Here is an 18,739-nt window from a genome sequence, read left to right on the forward strand (position 1 = left end):
GGCTGGAATGACAACAGTTCTGAAAAGAAGCACTAACATTTATAACTAAGGATTCATTCCTTCTAAGAAAAAAAAAAGTAATCCATTTACCAGCATGCATAATGAATGGGCGCCCAGTGGTCACTATCTAATTGGTTGACAGAAAATCTTTCATTGAGAAGACGGTTTAGTAATTCTGAATCTCCTTCACAGGCACTTCGATGGAGAGGAAAGTCATCTACCCACTGTCGTTCCCTAATCATTAAAAACAGATAATTTTTTTTTTTAAAAAGCACTGTTGAAATTCAAATTGTTTCAAAATAAACATGACATATCTATGAAACCCATATATCACTTAGCAGCTGCAAACTAAATCTTTTATGCAGTGGTTACATTGCATACTAACTACATATATCATTTTAAACAATATTTTAACATTATAATATAAGTTTTAAAAAAGCAATGTGGAGTAAAACCAAAACAGTACTTGTCTTCTGTGACACTGCTCATACTTCTCTGCCATTTTTCCTGTTTGGGAATTTGGATTTTTGAGTAGTCTGGAGCTCCTAGACCAAAGTATGGATTTATTACCACTTTATCTACCTAAAAAGGGAAAATAGAAAAAACAAAAACAAAATCCCCTTAAGAGCTTTAGATACTTGACTTTCATTGATAAAACACAACTAAATAAATACAACTAACTAGATGTCATCTTAACATTTACAATTAGTAATAGGTATATTTACTTTAGAAAAAAATTATATTTCAGATAAAATGTCCTTGAAATCAGAGCCAAAATTCATTCAACTCTTACCCGGTTTGTATATTGAAGATCTGATCCAAACAAAGGGTTGTAAATACAAGTATCTGCCTTCTCTAGGGCTAACATTTTACTCTTTATTTCTAGTGCACTGTAGCCCATATGTAGTGAGTTTTCTGTCTGACCTGATTCAGTTGCATATGCAGGGTTTATGACATTAGTTTTTATCCGCTCAAGAGGAGAAGGTCGGAATAAAGCTGGAATAAAGTGAGATTGTGCATGACGTTCATCTAACCACCTGGAAAAATAGAAAGAAGAGGTCACAGAAATATTTGTTCAAATATGAAGATGAAAAAAGACCATCAAACTCTGAGATGTGATACGTTCTAATATTACATTCAGATTTTTAAATTTTTAACTAGTGTTCATTAAGTACTTCATTTACTAATAATAAGTTAATAGACTCAGCAAACTATTTTTAAAATGCATATACCATTATAATAAAAACCCCTTTCAAAAAACATGAAGTACTTTTAAAATTAGAACCACTGAGACAGAGGTGACATTAGCTCTGTAGTTACAGAAGGACAAAGGCATGATAGGCTAAACAACTTGTTCACTGCTAAGAGTAACTCAATACTAAATCTATCAGAACTTGAGGAACCATGTGACCCAGCATCAGGGAAAACAGAAAGAGAACTTTAGTCATTCGCTTACTTAACTATTTTTTTTAAATTTTATTTTATTATGTTATGTTAGTCACCATACATTACATCATTATGATTCACTGTTTGCGTGTAACACTAGTGCTCCATTCAATACGTGCCCTCCTTAATACCCATCACCAGGCTAACCCATCCTCCCACCCCCTCCCCTCTGAAACCCTCATTTTATTTCTCAGAGTCCATAGTCTCTCATGGTTCATCTCCCCCTCTGATTTCCACCCCCTTCATTTTTCCCTTCCTACTATCTTCTTTTTTTTTTTTTTTAACATATAATGTATTATTTGTTTCAGGGGTACAGGTCTGTGATTCGTCAGTCTTACACAATATTTAACTATTTTTTAAATTAACATATAGTGTATTATTTGTTTCAGGGGTACAAGTCTGTGATTCATAAGTCTTATATAATACCCAGTGCTCATTACAACATATTCACTCCCCAATGCCCATGACGCAGTTACCCCATCCACCCCTCCAGCAACCCTCAGTTTGTTTCCTAAGATTAACTATTTTTAAAGACATAATTAGTTCTATTAAAATAGTGGAGGAAGGATGGAAATAAGGGAACTAGTGCGAAGTAGGAGAGGATATAAAGGCAGTGGTAACTCAACTTGAAAATTTAAAAAAAACCCAAAAACGAAATCTAGTTGTATAACAAGGAATCTTAATTCTTTTTTTTTTTTTTTTTTTTTAAGATTTTATTTATTTGACAGCGAGAGCAGGAACACAAGCAGGGGGAGTGGGAGAGGGAGAAGCAGGCTTCCTGCTGAGCAGGGAGCCTGATGCAGAACTCAATCCCAGGACCCTGGGATCATGACCTGAGCTGAAGGCAGACGCTTAACGACTGAGCCACCCAGGCGCCTAGGAATCTTAATTCTTAATCCAGGGCAGTCTTTGTCATTTTTGAAAAAAGATTAGCTATTGCAAGCAAACCAGGACAGTCTTATCTTTGGGGCTTTTCATTTTTATATCGTACTTCAAAAACATAACATTATGTTACATATATTATTAATTTTATTATTTTCTTCTATCAGAGCTAATTTCTACTATGAACCTGTATTTGATTTATTAAAAAAATATTTTTAGTGGCATTTCTTACTTATCCAAGGCTATTAACATCCTTGCTGTAAGTGTAGCAAAATGAGTGCTGGATTCACTACAGACTCGCATAATATCTTGTAAGCAGTAAAAAATTGGGCATCCTGGAGTATACGTATATTTAGTATTATCTGAAAAAGAAAATGAATAATGCCATCATATAAAAGGTTTACAACTGCATGTTTTTCATTTAAAACTATATATTTTAAAAAGTAGTTAAATGTAACATGAATTCTTTTAGATTTGGATATAGAAAACCTTGATTAAATTGATGACCAGTTCTGTGACCTTATCCATTTGGAATTAGAAGACCTATATTCTTGAAGGATTGCAGAAATTGTTTCCTCTTTCTCTTCTTCAACAATATTGTAAAACTCTGATTAATAAGATTTCCAACACCATTTTAATATATTGTACTTTTTAGCCTAAGTATGGCTGGGGAAAAAAATATGTATCTGGAATGCTAGAGCTGGCTCATAAAATACATATAAGTACCGTGTGAGCAGCAAGATGATGGCATATCCACACTGGGTCATTAATTTATCTTCAGTCTTATTGCTGCCTTATAGGAGGCCAGTACTCTAAATTTAGTTTCCAAAGTGGTTTTCATATCTAATACCTCATTGAATTCTTCGAGCACAATGAACTTAGTAGAAGCAGATACCTATCTTACAAATAGAGCTGAGGCTTAAAGAGGTGATTTGTCCAAAGGCACAAAATTAGTAGGCTGAAAGGTCTGCACTGAAATTTAGTATTTTTCAATTATTCCAGGATGTCAAAGGCTCAAATTAAATTTTTTACATTAGATCTAAATTCTTTATATATTACCAATGCTGTCAGGCAGAGTATTTTAGAACTATTATTAACACCTTCTTGTGCCAAATACCAGATAGGTCCTGATCATAGTCTGTTAATGTTCTAAAATACTGAAATATCTATTTCTAGTCATATCCTTTGAAAAATCCCTTATTATAACCTGAAAATTTTTAATTTCAATTATGGCTTCCCTCCTCACTTCTTTATTCTACTTTTAAAACCAGAAATAAAAACATTACTGTTTAGTCCAGAAGGTGAATATTACTTTGAAATCAAAATACCTTTTTTTAAGTAATAAATTTCCTCATCTTAACTACTAACTGAAAAATAGGTATTTTAAAACAGTACTATAGTAGTAACTATGAATGTGAGTTACTAAATTCCTCAGTAGACTTTAACTTAGCATCAAAAGTACATAAAGATTCATAAAACTTAGACTTTACCTTTGACAACTGATGGAACAATAAATAATGCTGCTTCTCTGCCCATCTTCTCCCCATCCAGAGGAAATTTCTTCATTAGTACCACTCGCTTTCCTAACCATTTAAAAAATCAGTAAAGATAAAAATAATGGGCTTTTAAATTTTATAAATTTCCTTGAGAATTAGAAAAAAAATTATTTTAATTCCAGTGCAGTTAAAATAGTGTTGTATTAGTTTCAGGTGTACAATATAGCAATTAGACAATTCCATATATTACTCAGTGCTCATCAAGATAAGTATACTTTTTTGTGCTCACAAAATTTTTTATTTTATATTTTATTTTATTTTTTAAGATTTTTTATTTATTTATTTGACAGAGACACAGCAAGAGAGGGAACACAAGCAGGGGGAGAGAGAGAAGCAGGCTCTCCGCCAAGCAGGGAGCCCGATGCAGGGCTTGATCCCAGGACCCTGGGATCATGACCTGAGCCAAAGGCAGACGCTTAACAACTGAGCCACCCAGGCGCCCCTGTGCTCACAAAATTTTGTAAAGTTCTGCATGTTATAAAAACATCAAATGAAAGAAGAATGTGTAATATTTAAAAATGCATCAAAATAACAGATCACCATCCTCACTAAAGAAAACACAATGATTAAGAAAAAAAATCACTAAATAGATAAAGAAATTCTATAGAGGCAATTCACAAAAGTGGGCAATTCCAAATTTTAACAAACATTTTAGAAACACCATCCTCACTAGAAACCAAACAAAGGAAATTAATAAGTAATGATATAGAATGTTTTAACTTGTAAAAGACGGCAATTTAAAATATAAGGTACCCTGGAAGAATGTTTGCTTTTTCAGATATTGCTGGTAGAAGTGCAAATGGCTATCTAAACTTTTGGAAAGGAATATGTCAGTATGAATCAAATACTTTAAGAAATACATAATAATAATGTAACCAATAATATTGTATAAATTTGAGTACATTTATGTTGAATGAGGTTTCAAAAACTATGAAGCCACATATATGCGAGTATATAAAAGTAAAATCACATTAAATGGAAACAATATCTATTCCCATAATTGGCTAGCATAGTGTACCTGGCATGTAGAATTCAGGCAATAAATATTTGTTGGATGAGTGACATACAGACATATTTTAGCAATGCACAGGACCAAAAAAAAAAAAAAAAAAAAAAAAAAAAGAGGCTAGAAGGAAAATATATGTTTATTAAATGCTAATTTTGCTTTAAAAAATCAATTTCATTTAAAATAAAAAGTAGCATAAGGAAAAAAAAAATCACCCATAATCTCACCATACTAAGATAAGTATACTCTTAATCCCCTTCACCTATTTCACCCATCCTCCCACCCACCTCCTCTCTAGTAACCATTGGCTTGTTCTCTATAGTTAAGAGTGTTTTTTTGGTTTGTCCCCCCGCCTTTTTTTGGGGGGGGAACTAGAAAATGTTTTAAAAGGCAGCATTAAGAGGAGTTAAAATATAGCCAATTTTATTATATGCCCTAATAAAAACTGTTCATTCTGATAATAATGCAAATCATTCTGTAGACAATGAACCAGTAGATTTATGGTACTGGTCTTGACTCACTAGAAGAGAAGCTTGCTTGCTTGCTTTTTTTCTTTCTTTTTTTAAGATTTTATTTGAGCGAGAGAGCGAGAGTGCGCGTGTACGAGCACAAGACGGGTCAGGGCAGAGGAAGAAGGAGAAGCGGACTACCGGCTGAGCAGGGACCCTGACTTAGGGCAGGATCCCACAATCCTGAGATCATGACCTAAGCCAAAATCAAGAATCGGAAGTTCAACTCACTGAGCCACCCCATAAGTTGCAAAGTCTTAAAGTTCAGTAGCCCTTCATTTAACATTCAACCTCCACCCTCAATTTCAGTTGTTTTTTTTTTTTAAGACTTTTATTCGAGAGAGCATGAGAGAGAGAGAGCGTGTGTGCCCGTGCGCACACATACAAGTAGGGGAGTGGGGCAGAGGGAGAAGCCGGCTCCCCGCAGAGCAGGGAGCCTGACATGGGGCTTGATCCCAGGACCCTGAGATCATGACCTGAGCCAAAGGCAGACGCTTAACAGACTGAGTCACCCAGGTGCCCCTTCAATTTCAGTTTTTATTAAAATCTGATTGGGCTATGAACTACTGTTCTGAATTGTAACCTCCATTCTTAATCTGTTTTTCCTGATTTGGCCGCAAGGGGGATATAAATAAAAACCTACAAGTCATGCACTTTAAAACTTCTCATCTAGACACCTTTACCATTATTTTTGTCAACTCTTCCAATCTTCCCACTCCAAGATAGAGAACCTTGTTCCTGACCCAAGTAGGAATGTCTGGCTGGACGCCTTCTATGGACAAGTAGATAATATAAGAGTTCAAGCAGCTTCATTTATGCACAAAATAATGGAGTCAATATTTTTATTATGGCCATTATTATTATAGCCCCCAAACAATTATTTTACAAATTGGACATTTGTAGAAAATATAAGTGTTAGATACAGAATAACAACTCATTTCAGAGGCAATTTCTTTTGTCTAACCCAAGGCATTGTCCCACTTAATCTTTCCTGCCTTGCTGCATCCCTAAACTCAGTTCTGATCCATTGCTTAACTGCCTACTTTGCAAATTATAGATGTAATGAGATTTTTTTGTGGGGGATAAAAATAAAAGCACTGACTACAAGTTGGGAAATGAGGATTCTTGTCCTAACTCCTCCACTAATGGGAATACGATTTTAGCAGATAACAACTTATATGTGCATTTCCATTTACAGATGTGAAAATGACCGTATACCAACTCACAGGGCCAATTTGAGAATTTCATTAATAAGTAAGTGTGGTGATGCTTTATAAACGATACACAGCACTACACAAAAAGGTAAGGCATAACCACTGCTATTATAAAGTCATTTGTGATTTTTAGGTGATGCTTATATAAGGTATCCTATTACTCTATAAAAATATTTCATACATTACTCAATAAATAGGATAGTCAGGATCTGGTATGACTCATTAATATAACTAGTTAGTTTAACTTCTCCATTTTAATTTCTTTTATTAAAAGCTGCCAGAAAATCTTCTAAGAGTACTACCCCTTTCTCTGGGCCAGAGGACATCTTTGTTAACACTGACACCACTTTCATCCCCCTTCTGGGTGAATGGACCAAGTGATAGATTTTGGCTAATTGATAGCAAATTATGACTTGTCTGTCTTAGCTCAAATATATGATTTGGGTATATGTCTCAGGAATTTGATCTAAGGATATATCCTGGTAACTATAACAATTTAGCGACAGTAAAACAAGTCTAGATGAAAATTTATCAGAAGGCCAAGACTGACAAATTTGTGGCATCCAAAAACAGCCTTTTACATGCCTGGATCACCCATAAGGAGAGTCCCCTTTTTAGCTAAGATCAATTTCTAGATCATTTTATTAAAAAGTCAACCTGATAATTAGGGAAAGGATATTCTCTTTGTGGGACTCAGAATGTTATCAAGGATCTGTAAATTTATGCAGTAACTTATTATAATGTTGAGTTATAATGATTAGAGCCCCAACCATTCAGGCCCTATTGGGGAGGTTACCTATTGGAAAGGTTTAAAAAATGGTGAATGATAGCTCCAAAAATTATGAATCAGAGGCTTACAGTTCAGCTATCTCTATAGAACAAATACCCAAAATAATAACTTGAATCACAGGATTCAGCCCTATCTCTGCAACAAAAACAGACTCTTTACTGAAACAGATAAACTAGACAATCTCTAGAAAGATTAACAGAAAAAAAAAACCAAAACACTAAGTTTTAAAAAAACAAAAGGTAGGCATAGAGAGGTATGCTTTACCTCATTACAACTGTTTTCAACAGCTATTTGACTGAAATTAGCTTTAGCATCTTAATGATAATGTCTGAATAGTGGATACAGTTTACAATTTCTCTAACTTTTAACTGCTATCCACTTCTTATGAGGCTACAGCCTGAGAAAATTATCATTAATTTTTAAATAGTTCCCTAGGCTATATATTACCTAATATTTTAAATGGGGTCTGAACCTTTCAAGGTTAATACTTCAATAATTCAGTTTGGCTCTTTGAAAAGGGTCTTCTTCCTGTGACCAAACAGGAAGAAACCTCTGTTGCCTGGCAGCTTATAGGATTCTAATTCATGAATCTTAACTTTCACTTAGTTATGAAGCAAGGTTTTTAGTTCCCTCTGTCCTAAAGTAGAGAAATAAAAATAGTAGTTCAAAGATACTTAACTAGAGAACTATACTTCTAACAAAAGTGATTTGTATTTTCTCTTTGTTTTCAAGCTACTCTTTGGTTTCCCATCTCTGCTGAACAAATCATAACACTGCAACTTACTTATTTTTCAACTTAAAAAAACATTATAGTCAAGTTATTTCTTTCTTTTTAAAAATTTTTATTTATTTGACAGAGACACAGCAAGAGAGGGAACACAAGCAGAGGGGAGTGGGAGAGGGAGAAGCAGGCTTCCCAGTGAATGGGGAGCCCGATGCGGGGCTTGATCCCAGGAGCCTGGGATCATGACCTGAGCAGAAGGCAGATGCTTAACAACTGAGCCACCCAGGCGCCCCTCTTTTTTTTTTTAATTTAAGATTTTATTTCTTTATTTGAGAGAGAGAGGGAGGGTGAGCTGGGGGGGGGGTGCGGGCAGAGGATGAGGGAGAAACAGGCTCCCTGGGGAGCCCAATGTGGGACTGGATCCCAGGACCCAGGATCATGACCTGAGCCAAAGGCAGACATTTAAAAGACCGAGCCACCCAGGCTCAGTCAAGTTATTTCTTGAAAGGCTTTGCTATACCTTAAAAGATGTTTTCTGAGTCTTTTTCAAGTTTTCTTTTAAAGATTTTATTTATTTGTTTGAGAGTGAGAGAGAGTGCATGCCTGTGAAAGCAGGGTGTGGGGTGGGGGGAGGGAGAGGCAGAGAATCTCAAGTAGACTCCTTGCTAAGTGCGGAGCGGGAGGCAGCTGGATCTCAGAACCCTGAGATCATGACCTGAGCTGAAACCAAGAAGTGGACGCTTAACAGACTGAGCCATCCAGGCACCCCTCAAGTTTTTTTTATTTTACTTTTATTTTTTTAAAGATTTTATTTATTTATCTGACAGAGAGAGACACAGCGAGAGAGGGAACGCAAGCAGGGGGAGTGGGAGAGGGAGAAGCAGGCTTCTCACCGAGCAGGGAGCCCGATGCGGGGCTGGATCCCAGGACCCTGGGATCAAGACCTGAGCCAAAGGCAGACGCTTAACGACTGAGCCACCCAGGCGCCCCTCATGTTTTTTTTTAATGGAAAGGAACATAAAAAGAAATTGATCCCCTCCCTTTAAAAAAAAAAAAAAAAAAGATTTTATTCTTAAGTAATCTTTACACCCAACATGGGACTTGAACTCACGACTCCAAGATTAAAAGTCTCACAGTAATGACTCTGAGCCAGCCAGGCAAACCAAAAGAAACTGATCTTAATACATTTTTAAAAGTATCTTTCTCTACAAGTATTTAAAGCAAACTGTATTTAAAAAATAAAAAACAAGAAAAAAGTTTCCTACCTCTAATACCCTGGTTTGCAGGAGAAATTGGCTTGGTGGTTTCTACTACATAATCCAATATGCCTTGTGTTATTTCACTGTTGCCTTGAAGTTTAGTTTCCAACAAAACTTTCTTTCTCTTTTTTTTCTGTCCTTCAATGGGAACTTCATGCAACAAAATCTTAGATGAGAAAAGTTTAAAGAGAGAAAGTTTAAAATAAAGTTTACTTGCCCTAGAATATAATAAGTCAGCAGTCTTTCTTAACCCCAGCTTCATATTAGAATATCCTGGGAAGCTTTTAAAACAATAGCAATGTCTAGCTTCATCTTAGACCTATTAAATCAGAATGTCTGGGGAGGGGGGCCCTGGTACTGCAAGTTTTAAAGTTCCCCAGATGATTCAACAGTGCAGCCAGGATTGAGAACTAGTAAACCAGAGCACTGCTGAAGCAGCAGCTTCCTGAGAGTCTCTGCAATATCCTTTAATAGGTTTCAGATAACTAACCTTAAAAAAGCAATTTGAGCAAAGTGCTAGAGCAATTAGTTGGAGTTAGGTTAGAGTAGAAGTATTCTATGATGCTTGGAATCTGTTGCATAAAAAAGATAATTGTGTTTTAGGGTTTTTCGGGGGTTTTTTGGCTTCAATCACATCTAATATATTTAATACAATTCAGGACTACAGAGAAGTAACTTAATTGCCTAAAACTTTAATTAAAGGTAGAAAGATATTTTAAAATGAACTGTTAAAAAGAGTTCTTTAGGGAAATAACCAAGAACAATATTTACAGTGAATTTGGAATGAGCTGACTTTTGCAATTTTTTTTAATTTTTGAGAGCCATTTCATAAATTGTACTAAAAACTAAATCTATATAAGGAAAACTCAAATGACTACCTTTTAATATCTAATAATTTATACCTATCAATCAATAGAAAAATGGTCAAAAAGCATGCAACAGACAAAAAGACAGTGTTGGGCAAAGATCTAGGAGCATAATTCTACCTTTTCAAGATCTAGGTTGTCAAGAAGAATTTAGAGGATATGGTAAGACTTTATGTAAATGAAAATGACATTCAATGGTAGCAAATAAAATGTTAGTAAATTGTTCTCACTTCATATGACTTAGCTCTGTATTCCCGAGAATTGAGACTGGCAGTATTCTTTGGACGAATAACAGCAACATACGCATCTTCTATGTTTTCTGGATTTCCCATTGTTTTACAAAACAAACACAGAAATCCCTTGAAATATTAAAAGACACATAATCAGCATAATCACTTTGAAAAACAATTTTAAAAATAACATGTTTATTTTTCTAATTTGGAATATATATACTACCTAAAAGACAAGCTAGTGATGACTATATCTTAATCCTGAACATTCAAACCCTTAGCTTATAATTTTAAGATTTCCTCTTGGTCCTTTTTTCTTTTTCTGTGAAAGGTAAAAAAATTTTAATGGAGATGCATACTTTTGTATGTCTAAACTGCATAAGAATCTGCCTTTTGGACCTAAAAAAAAAAAAAGTGATATGATTATAAATACTAAGCAAATAATGACCTGAAAGAGTGATTTGGAATATTACACACTTATTTTCCATAAATGACACAAGTAAATGTCATATTGTTAATAGTTTGGAAGCTGGAAATAGGCAGCTGCCATTGACATTCTTTCCAAAATCTTTTGAAAGAACTTTGATATTTAACATGTGGATAAGCTAAAGTATACCTTATGATTTTCCTTGGAGATGCCTACCACAGAGTCAAAAACATGTGGTCAGTGGATAAAATCTTTCTGATGTTGACTTACAAATATTCTCCACTTCCATTACCAATTCCCCAGGTAACTCCCAACATTTCCTTCCAAATATGTATTTTATACACACACACACTTTTCCCCCAGACTAATTTTAAGAATCCATTGAGGAATTTCCAACAAGCATCTGTATTTCAAGCACTACCTTCCTTGTTTAAAAAAAAGACCTTGTATTGTGAATACACCGTATAACATATGTAGCACGATTACACAAACTTTTTTTTTCTATTAAGCACCTAAAAGAGAAATCAAGTAATCCTTAGTCTTCTAAACACAATTTAAAGCAATCAATCCCTGTGAGGGTCAACTTACAATAAAAAAAAAAATCTGGGACAATGCTTTATTAATACTCATCATTTCTCTGGAATATTTAGTACTGCACACTACACTCAACTTTTAAAAGATAAACAAATATGATTAATAGAAAAAGGCATAACCATGAGGGTTATAGTATTTTGTTTTTATACCATTTAATGTAAACATATCCCTGAAAGATTCTAAAAATTGATTTTCAAGAAATATTCATACTTGAATATTTGAAATATACATATACCCTGTGACATGAAAGAAGAAAACAAAGGCTTAAGTTAGGAAAAGAATGAAAGCTACTAACGTATTAAGGCAAAACTGCTAAGGCAGAAACACATGCAGGGGGACTGGAAAAGACAAACTTCAGCTAAAAATAATAGAGAAAGGCAGCACTAAAGTCAGCAATATGTTTAGACTGAGTTTTAGATAAAGGTTCAAGTGACTAAGTATAGGAAATAGGTAGCATTTTGTTATGGCTCATTCTATTCTGAAAAATGCTTAGGCATAAATGATAATGTTCCAAGCAATGAGGCCTTACAAATATGCAGATGTGGTTCTCAACTGGGGGTGGTACCCTACATGGGATCATTTGAAAATATGTAGGGACATTTCTGGTTATCACTATGCCATTTAGTCCCCATGGGGCAGGCTTGTTAACATTTCTTTGCTATACCAGACAGTCCTGTTTAACAAAATGTAAATAATATCTTCAATAAAACCATTTGCTGTATTGAGTACTGATTAACAAACTAAAGCCTTTTTACACCAGAGAAAAAGAAAAGATTCAGTATGTGAATATGGGTATTGTAAATTTAATAAGCAGAAGTCAAAGTGGACAAGAGGATTTACCAGTCTGCAATGTGCATGCTAATAGAAATTACCAGCAATGATCGGAAAGTGTATCTTGATAAATAAAAACTAAAAAATGGGACATTATCTTAGGTCTCTGTAAAATGTTCCTGAGACAGAAAATGATCCACCTTCTTCCATCCTTAAGCAATGTTCCTCAATCTTTTAAACCCATGTCAACTTTATTTTTATTTTATTTTTTTAAACATTTTATTTATTTATTTGACAGAGAGAGAGAGAGAGAGAGAGAGCGTGAGGAGGAACACAAGGAGGGGGAGTGGGAGAAGGAGAAGCAGACTTCCGGCCCAGCAGGGAGCCTGATGCGGGACTCGATCCCAGGACCCCAGGATCATGACCTGAGCCGAAGGCAGTTGCTTAACCAACTGAGCCACCCAGGTGCCCCATAAACCCATGTCAACTTTAAATAACCAAACCAAGCCAAACCCACAAAACCTTTCTGTCCACATAGTTGAAAATCATTAATAAAGCATATTTTTATTCCCTTGATTTTATCAAGCTGTCCTTAAGTTTTTATTGCTTTTGTTTTCTGAATACAACATTGAATGTTTGTAAAATAATGTGAACAGCTAACACTGACAGTGCTTATTATGTGCTAGACGCTATGCTAAGTGCTTTACATATATTAATTCATTTTATTCCCCCTAAACTTAATGAAGGTAGATATCATCATCCCTGTTTTACAGGAAAAAAAAAAAAAAAAAGCTGAGGTGGAGTAGCTAAGTTACTTGATCCTTCCGCATTCTCCTAGAACAATTCACTATTTTAAAGCATTATAACATTAAAAGAGATGGAGACTAAATGTCAGTAAGAATTCCTCTACAGGGATTTGCTGACCATAAAAATCTTTTATTTTTTGCTACAAAGAGAGTAAGTATTAATAAAGGAGAATAGGAAAGAACCATCGGTGCTACTTCTAAGTTAGCTTGCTTTCTCCTTGTCCCTTCAACTAATTCTACTAATCATCACTTATCAGGGTCAACAAGTGTCACTGATAATTTTCAAAGATTTTCTTTCTGTTAAGTGACATTCTGTTCTGTAATTTAAGATATTTAATAATCTTCAAATTGCTTTTGAAGGCAATTACAATGAATTTGGCTAATACAGAAGGAACTATAAGTAATACTGGCATTGGGAACCAAATGAAGTCCTATGGTGAATACCAAGGTTATTTAAGGTTATTTGGAGGAGCATGATTTCATCCTTAGCGTATCTAAATATGCTATATATCCAGCTGCTGCTGTAGTTCTGCAACCCAATTTTAAGGGAACGAACTAATACAGTAGCATGGGGTTAAGGGGCAAAGATCATGGAGTGAATTGTTTTTCTATTCTTGTATGGAAACATATCTGTATTTTTGGCATTTCCCCCAAATAAGATGACGCCATCAAAGCAGTTAAGAGACTGTAGGTGCAGAGAGAAAGACGCATTTGCAAACAAACTGAAGGCACAGAAGCTCTCCAAGAGAGTGCAAAGGGAATGGGAGGGAGATCCTGAGTCAGGCCAAGCTACATCAAAGATTTCTTTTGAAGATAAAAAACACCATGAATAAAAAGCAAAGAAAGCCAAAAGCCTCAAAAGATGGAAAGAAGTGTAGAGGCGAGTTGAACTGGAATGACAAGTTGTGAATCGCTTTCCCTGAAATGACAAAAATAAACAATCTGCCTAGGTTTTTCCTCTGCCACCACCCATCAACGTCCACTGCCAGGAAAGGACGTGCACGCCTCTTTGCTCAAAGAGCTGCCACCCCAAGAGTGGCTCTGGCTTCTTCGTTACTAGTAAGAAATAAATTCCTTGCCTGGAGAAACTAGATGTGGAGATAGTTCAGCCTCCCACCTCTGTTTTCTCTCGCTGTAGTCTGGTTCTCGCTCCTCCTCGTCTCACCCGTGAGGGCGGCCGAGCACCTCCCGGGCCGCTACATTCAACTCACTGGGTGGGACAGTCACCTGCGGGGCGGGGTGCCGTCACCGCTTTCTCATTCCTCCTTCCCTTCTGTTTCCCAGCAGCCGGGCCTAACTTCCTGTGACAGGAAAACCCTTGGTGGCCACCAGAAGCCGCCTGGCGTGTTCGGCCGCGCTTTCCAAAACGCGCCTCAAGAGCCCGGGTCTCTGGACTCGGAGAAACTCTTGCCGACTAGTTCTTTATTGTCCTTCCCTCTCCTCGCACCTCAGCACGATATTACCCTCTCCCGAAATTAGGGGTTTCCAGGTCTTCAAAGTCCTTTGCTTTCCATCCCGCCGCTACCGGGGCGAGAAAATCACTTCCGGGTTTACACCCCTTGCAGCGTCGCGGTTGGCGGCGGAAGAGCTTCCGGGTCGACGGACGAGCTGCTGCCGTTCCTGCTGCTTCCCGCTGGGGCTGCGGGCTGTCTGGGGTTGGTGGCGGTGCCTCGAGGACAGGGGTGGCAGCGGCCGGCACGCCAGCGGCTGAGCCGGCAGCGGGGGAGGGGAGGAGGACGGCCCGGGCTGCGTGCGCGCGCGCAGGGCTTGAGCATGAGCCGGACTTGACCGCGAGGCGGAGGCAAAAGCCACCGCCCCCTCTTCCCCTCCCTTGAGTGAGGCGGCGCGGCGGCCAGAGAGGGATGGGGGGCGCCCGCCTAATCTGAGCCTCGTCGCGGGAGCCTCCGTCTCACGCAGCGTTCCTCGCGGGCCTCTAGTGCGCACCCTCAGCCCCAGCAGCCTCTGCCCGGCGGGCGCACCCGGGCGGGCGAGGAGGGGGCGCCCGCCTGGGTGGGTGGGGTGGGGAGGGTACCTGAGGTCACCTGCTCCGCGCGAGAGGCAGAGGCGGCCACGGCGGTGGCAGAACTGCAGAGCTGCGGGGTCCACCCGACCCTTACCCTCAGCCCGGGAAGTAACCGTAAGTCTCAGCTTCACCATACGAGTGTGTATGAGGCTATCTCAACCCTTTTTGGCTCCGAGTTCAGCGCTGCCTAGTTCACGCCCTCACGGGTCTTCCACTAATGTGTCTCCTTCCTCTTGTGGAGGATTGTACCCCTCTCTGTCCCCATCCCTGAACAGGCAACATCCTCTGTCGGTCCCGTGGGGCTTTTCTCCTAGCGAATTTGCAAATCTCAGTGGCGCGTCCCATCCTCCCCAGCCAGATGCATCTCCTTGTCCCTCTGTCCTCAAAGATCTGTGTCCTCCCTCCCTCTCTTTCTCTCTGTATCCCAGACCTCGGAGCCTCCCCCGCCCATCTTTTGAGACGTGGAAAGCCACGGGTTCGGCGGATCTGGTGGGCTAGAAGGTCTTGAGCGGATGGATGAAAGTGCTGTGCATCGTTGTGATGGGTGGGGATAGGTGCAGATAGCTCTGATGGACCTTTATTTTTGCAGCGTCTGCCACCAAAACAAAAGAATGGGTCGCTCCCTGGACCTTCATTCCTCTCCCTTCTTAACTGTGTATAAGCTCTTTTCTGTACATTGCTGTTAGAGTCGCAGGAAATTGGAACTAGAGCTGTAATTAAGCATCTCCTGAGGAGGTTTTAAGAATCTCACAAGCTCTATTCACACGGAATTGACATATTAAACAATCTTGTATTGGAATGAAGACCCATTCCAGAATAGCTTTGCTAGTAGATCTAAGAAATGAATGTAAAAAACAAAGGGCTAATATTTCCAATATGTTTTTATGTCTTTAAATAATTTTTGGTTTTTTTGGATTTACATTTAGTTCTTAATTTACGAAGTGTGTGTGTGATGTGGAAAATTTTGCATTGGAAAGTTTTGTTAGTGGTTAAAAAACACTAACCTGATTTTTAAAGATCATCTCAGATTGTATTTGGTAAGATATTATTTTAAGTCGTTCATTTCAGAGAGACTTTTTTACTGATTTAGATCAGCCACCTACAGATGTTACACACTTGTGCCTATGACCTTACTGCTTCTTAGTTTGAAAAAGGAATTAACTGTGGATATCTTCAATTGTATTTCCAGATTAAAGGCTAGGCATTTTTTCTTTTTGAATTTAGTTTGCTTTTTAAACTGCCACTGCAGAACTTTCCAGAAATTAGATTTAAAAATAACTGTAATGCTGTCAGTGCCTGAACAATAGCTCTTAACACGACTTCATGCTGATGACACTTTCCAGGACACTATAGGAAGCAAATAAGTTTTTTTCTAAGATTTTATTTATTTATTTATTTATTTGACAGAGAGAGAGAGACAGCGAGAGAGGGAATACAAGCAGAGGGGGTGTGGGAGAGGGAGAAGCAGGTTTCCTGCAGAGCAGGGAGCCCAACGCAGGGCTCGATCCCAGGACGCAGGACCCAGGGATCATGACCTGAGCCGAAGGCAGACGCTTAATGACTGAACCACCCAGGCGCCTGGAAGTAAATAATAATTTAAGAATAATTTTACTCTGCATATTGCAGTTCTTTGTTACTATTCTGTAAACTGTTCTGTAATGTACCTGGTAGCCTTGGTTTATTTTTTTTCTGAAAACATAGTCATTGTGTTAAGAAACGTAGATGTGTTTAATGATGATTTTTGTCGTTGTTTTCAAAACTTTCTTTTAGCACTTGATTTGGAACTGTTACTTGATTTATAACTTCGTATTGTTCACAGATTTTAGTTTAAAGTAGGCTCAGGAGATGTAGCTCCAGCTGTCTATCTGGAAGTATACTTTACTGGCTTGTTTCAGAAGCCAAGCTCTGTACAGAGTTGAGTGTATTATTAAAGGTATGGTTTTGCTTTTCAGAAAATTGATGAGTTTCCAAATGTGAGGTAATTGGCCATAACTTGGAAGTCTTTTTTTCCCTCTTCTTCTTTTTTAAAAAGTCTATTGATCCCTGTTATCTTTGGAAGTAGTGGGGAAGATAGCACTGTATTTTCATAATACACTTTTTCCTTTGCCAACTGCACTGGGAATTTTGAGTTTTCAATCTGAAAATGTTCCCAAACCATGCAGATTATGCCATAAGGGTGAGTTCTAACAGGTGGCTGCTGAAACAAAAGTTTTTCTGGTTACTCTTTTGTACTCCTATAGCACTGCCCACTTTTGAGAGAGCTGATTTTCTTTCTTTCCTCTTCCTTTACTGGAGTGTGCAGTTGAACTTGTGAAAGTGAAATCTGTGTATTTACAATGTACTTGTAAGTAAAAGTTCAAGCTAATTTGCATATATAAATAGATGGAAGAACTTGAATTAAGCTCATCTGAGTCTCCTTGAGTGGAAGTTAGAAAGATTCCTCAGTGTTTTGGGTACATTTTTCCTGTTTGAGGATGAACACAACATTTATTTAGATGAAATTTTATAATACTTTTCTGTAATATTAGACTTATATGTGACACATTTGCCAAAACAGATTTGAAAGTGGCTCAGTCATTATTTAAAAGAGTCTGAGGGGAGTTTCTGTGCATGGTTTTAAAAATGCTTATGTATTTTATTTCCTTTCTCAAAGTGACTTGCTTAGGGAATAATAATTTTTGGACTCTAAGTTTATTTTTCAGACAGTCTCAGACTACCGTTTTTTCTCTTTTGAGTTAACTTACTTTCATACTCAGTTCATTTCAGTAAATCTTTATTGAATGCCTACTGTGTATGCCAGGCAGTATGTTAGATTCTGGGACTGCAAGTATAAATAAATTACAATAGCTTTCCTCATTGAATTTGCCAGTCTAGATACTTGACTGTGATTATATCCATTTGCCTTTACAGACATCTCTAATAGGTTTTGAAGTCACTTTACTGTATTTGGGGGTTGTTTCGTATCCTTTCTATAAGAATAAATACATTAAATGCCATTTATGAGTGCTTAACTTGTACTGGCCACCATGCTAAATGCTTTATATACATAATTTCATTCAATTCTTACAACAGTCTTAAGGAGTTTTTTATCTCCCATTTAAAAACCACACAGATTCTGATGTATAGTAATGCTGAATGTTGTTTTTACTCGAAATATGCTAGAGAAGATTCAACCTTAAGATTCCTCTGTAAGAAAAAAGTTGTAATATAGTTATAGCAATTTTTAATTCTCTAATAATGCTTTGCATAGATTCTCATTTCATAAGGTATTAATATTGTTTATTTTCTAAAGCACATGAATTATATTCTATCAATGTAATATTCAGTAGTTGTTGAAACCTTAGAAAAGACAGTTCTGAAGTTCATTATGGTTAACTGTAACACAGATCTTCAGGCATATAGAACTTTTTTTTTCTAGTTCAGCAATGGGACCAATACTGCATTTCTTCTTTTGCCTGCTTTCTCTCTGTTTCCATACATACATTACATACATGTGTGCATATGTGTGTAAAAACACATGCATACATACCCATGATTATAGTCTTTTTCTGAACCTTTTGGGGCAAGGAGCAGACATGGTGTATTGTCACCTGTAAACATTAGTGTCTATTTTTTCCAAAAGCAAGGCACTCTCTT

The 18,739-nt window shown here is 37.3% G+C and overlaps 2 protein-coding genes across 9 annotated transcripts in view; one reads left to right on the forward strand and one right to left on the reverse strand.

Annotated features, from left to right (window-relative positions):
- The window catches only part of KRIT1 (KRIT1 ankyrin repeat containing), a 50,609-nt gene extending 35,983 nt beyond the window's left edge, over positions 1–14,626 (reverse strand). Inside the window, exons 1-8 of one of the 3 annotated variants that reach the window (XM_035020543.1) lie at positions 14,160–14,626; positions 10,483–10,611; positions 9,393–9,552; positions 3,819–3,911; positions 2,561–2,690; positions 794–1,037; positions 467–582; positions 91–234 (exon numbers count right to left, since the gene is read on the reverse strand). In XM_035020543.1, coding sequence (XP_034876434.1) covers positions 91–234; positions 467–582; positions 794–1,037; positions 2,561–2,690; positions 3,819–3,911; positions 9,393–9,552; positions 10,483–10,584 — 989 coding nt within the window. In that variant the 5' untranslated portion in view covers positions 10,585–10,611; positions 14,160–14,626. The remainder of the gene's footprint in view (positions 1–90; positions 235–466; positions 583–793; positions 1,038–2,560; positions 2,691–3,818; positions 3,912–9,392; positions 9,553–10,482; positions 10,612–14,159) is intronic. The other 2 variants (XM_035020541.1, XM_035020542.1) reach the window with 2 other exon arrangements.
- A 105-nt stretch (positions 14,627–14,731) lies between these two features.
- ANKIB1 (ankyrin repeat and IBR domain containing 1) overlaps positions 14,732–18,739 on the forward strand; it is a 146,933-nt gene continuing 142,925 nt past the window's right edge. For all 6 annotated transcript variants that reach the window (XM_035020536.1, XM_035020534.1, XM_035020535.1 and 3 more), the window contains exon 1: positions 14,732–15,217. The gene's annotated coding sequence lies outside the window, so the exon portion shown is untranslated. The remainder of the gene's footprint in view (positions 15,218–18,739) is intronic.

Source organism: Mirounga leonina, unplaced genomic scaffold (assembly GCF_011800145.1).
Source record: "Mirounga leonina isolate KUSES-001 unplaced genomic scaffold, KU_Mleo_1.0 Mir_174, whole genome shotgun sequence".
Taxonomy (NCBI): domain Eukaryota; kingdom Metazoa; phylum Chordata; class Mammalia; order Carnivora; family Phocidae; genus Mirounga; species Mirounga leonina.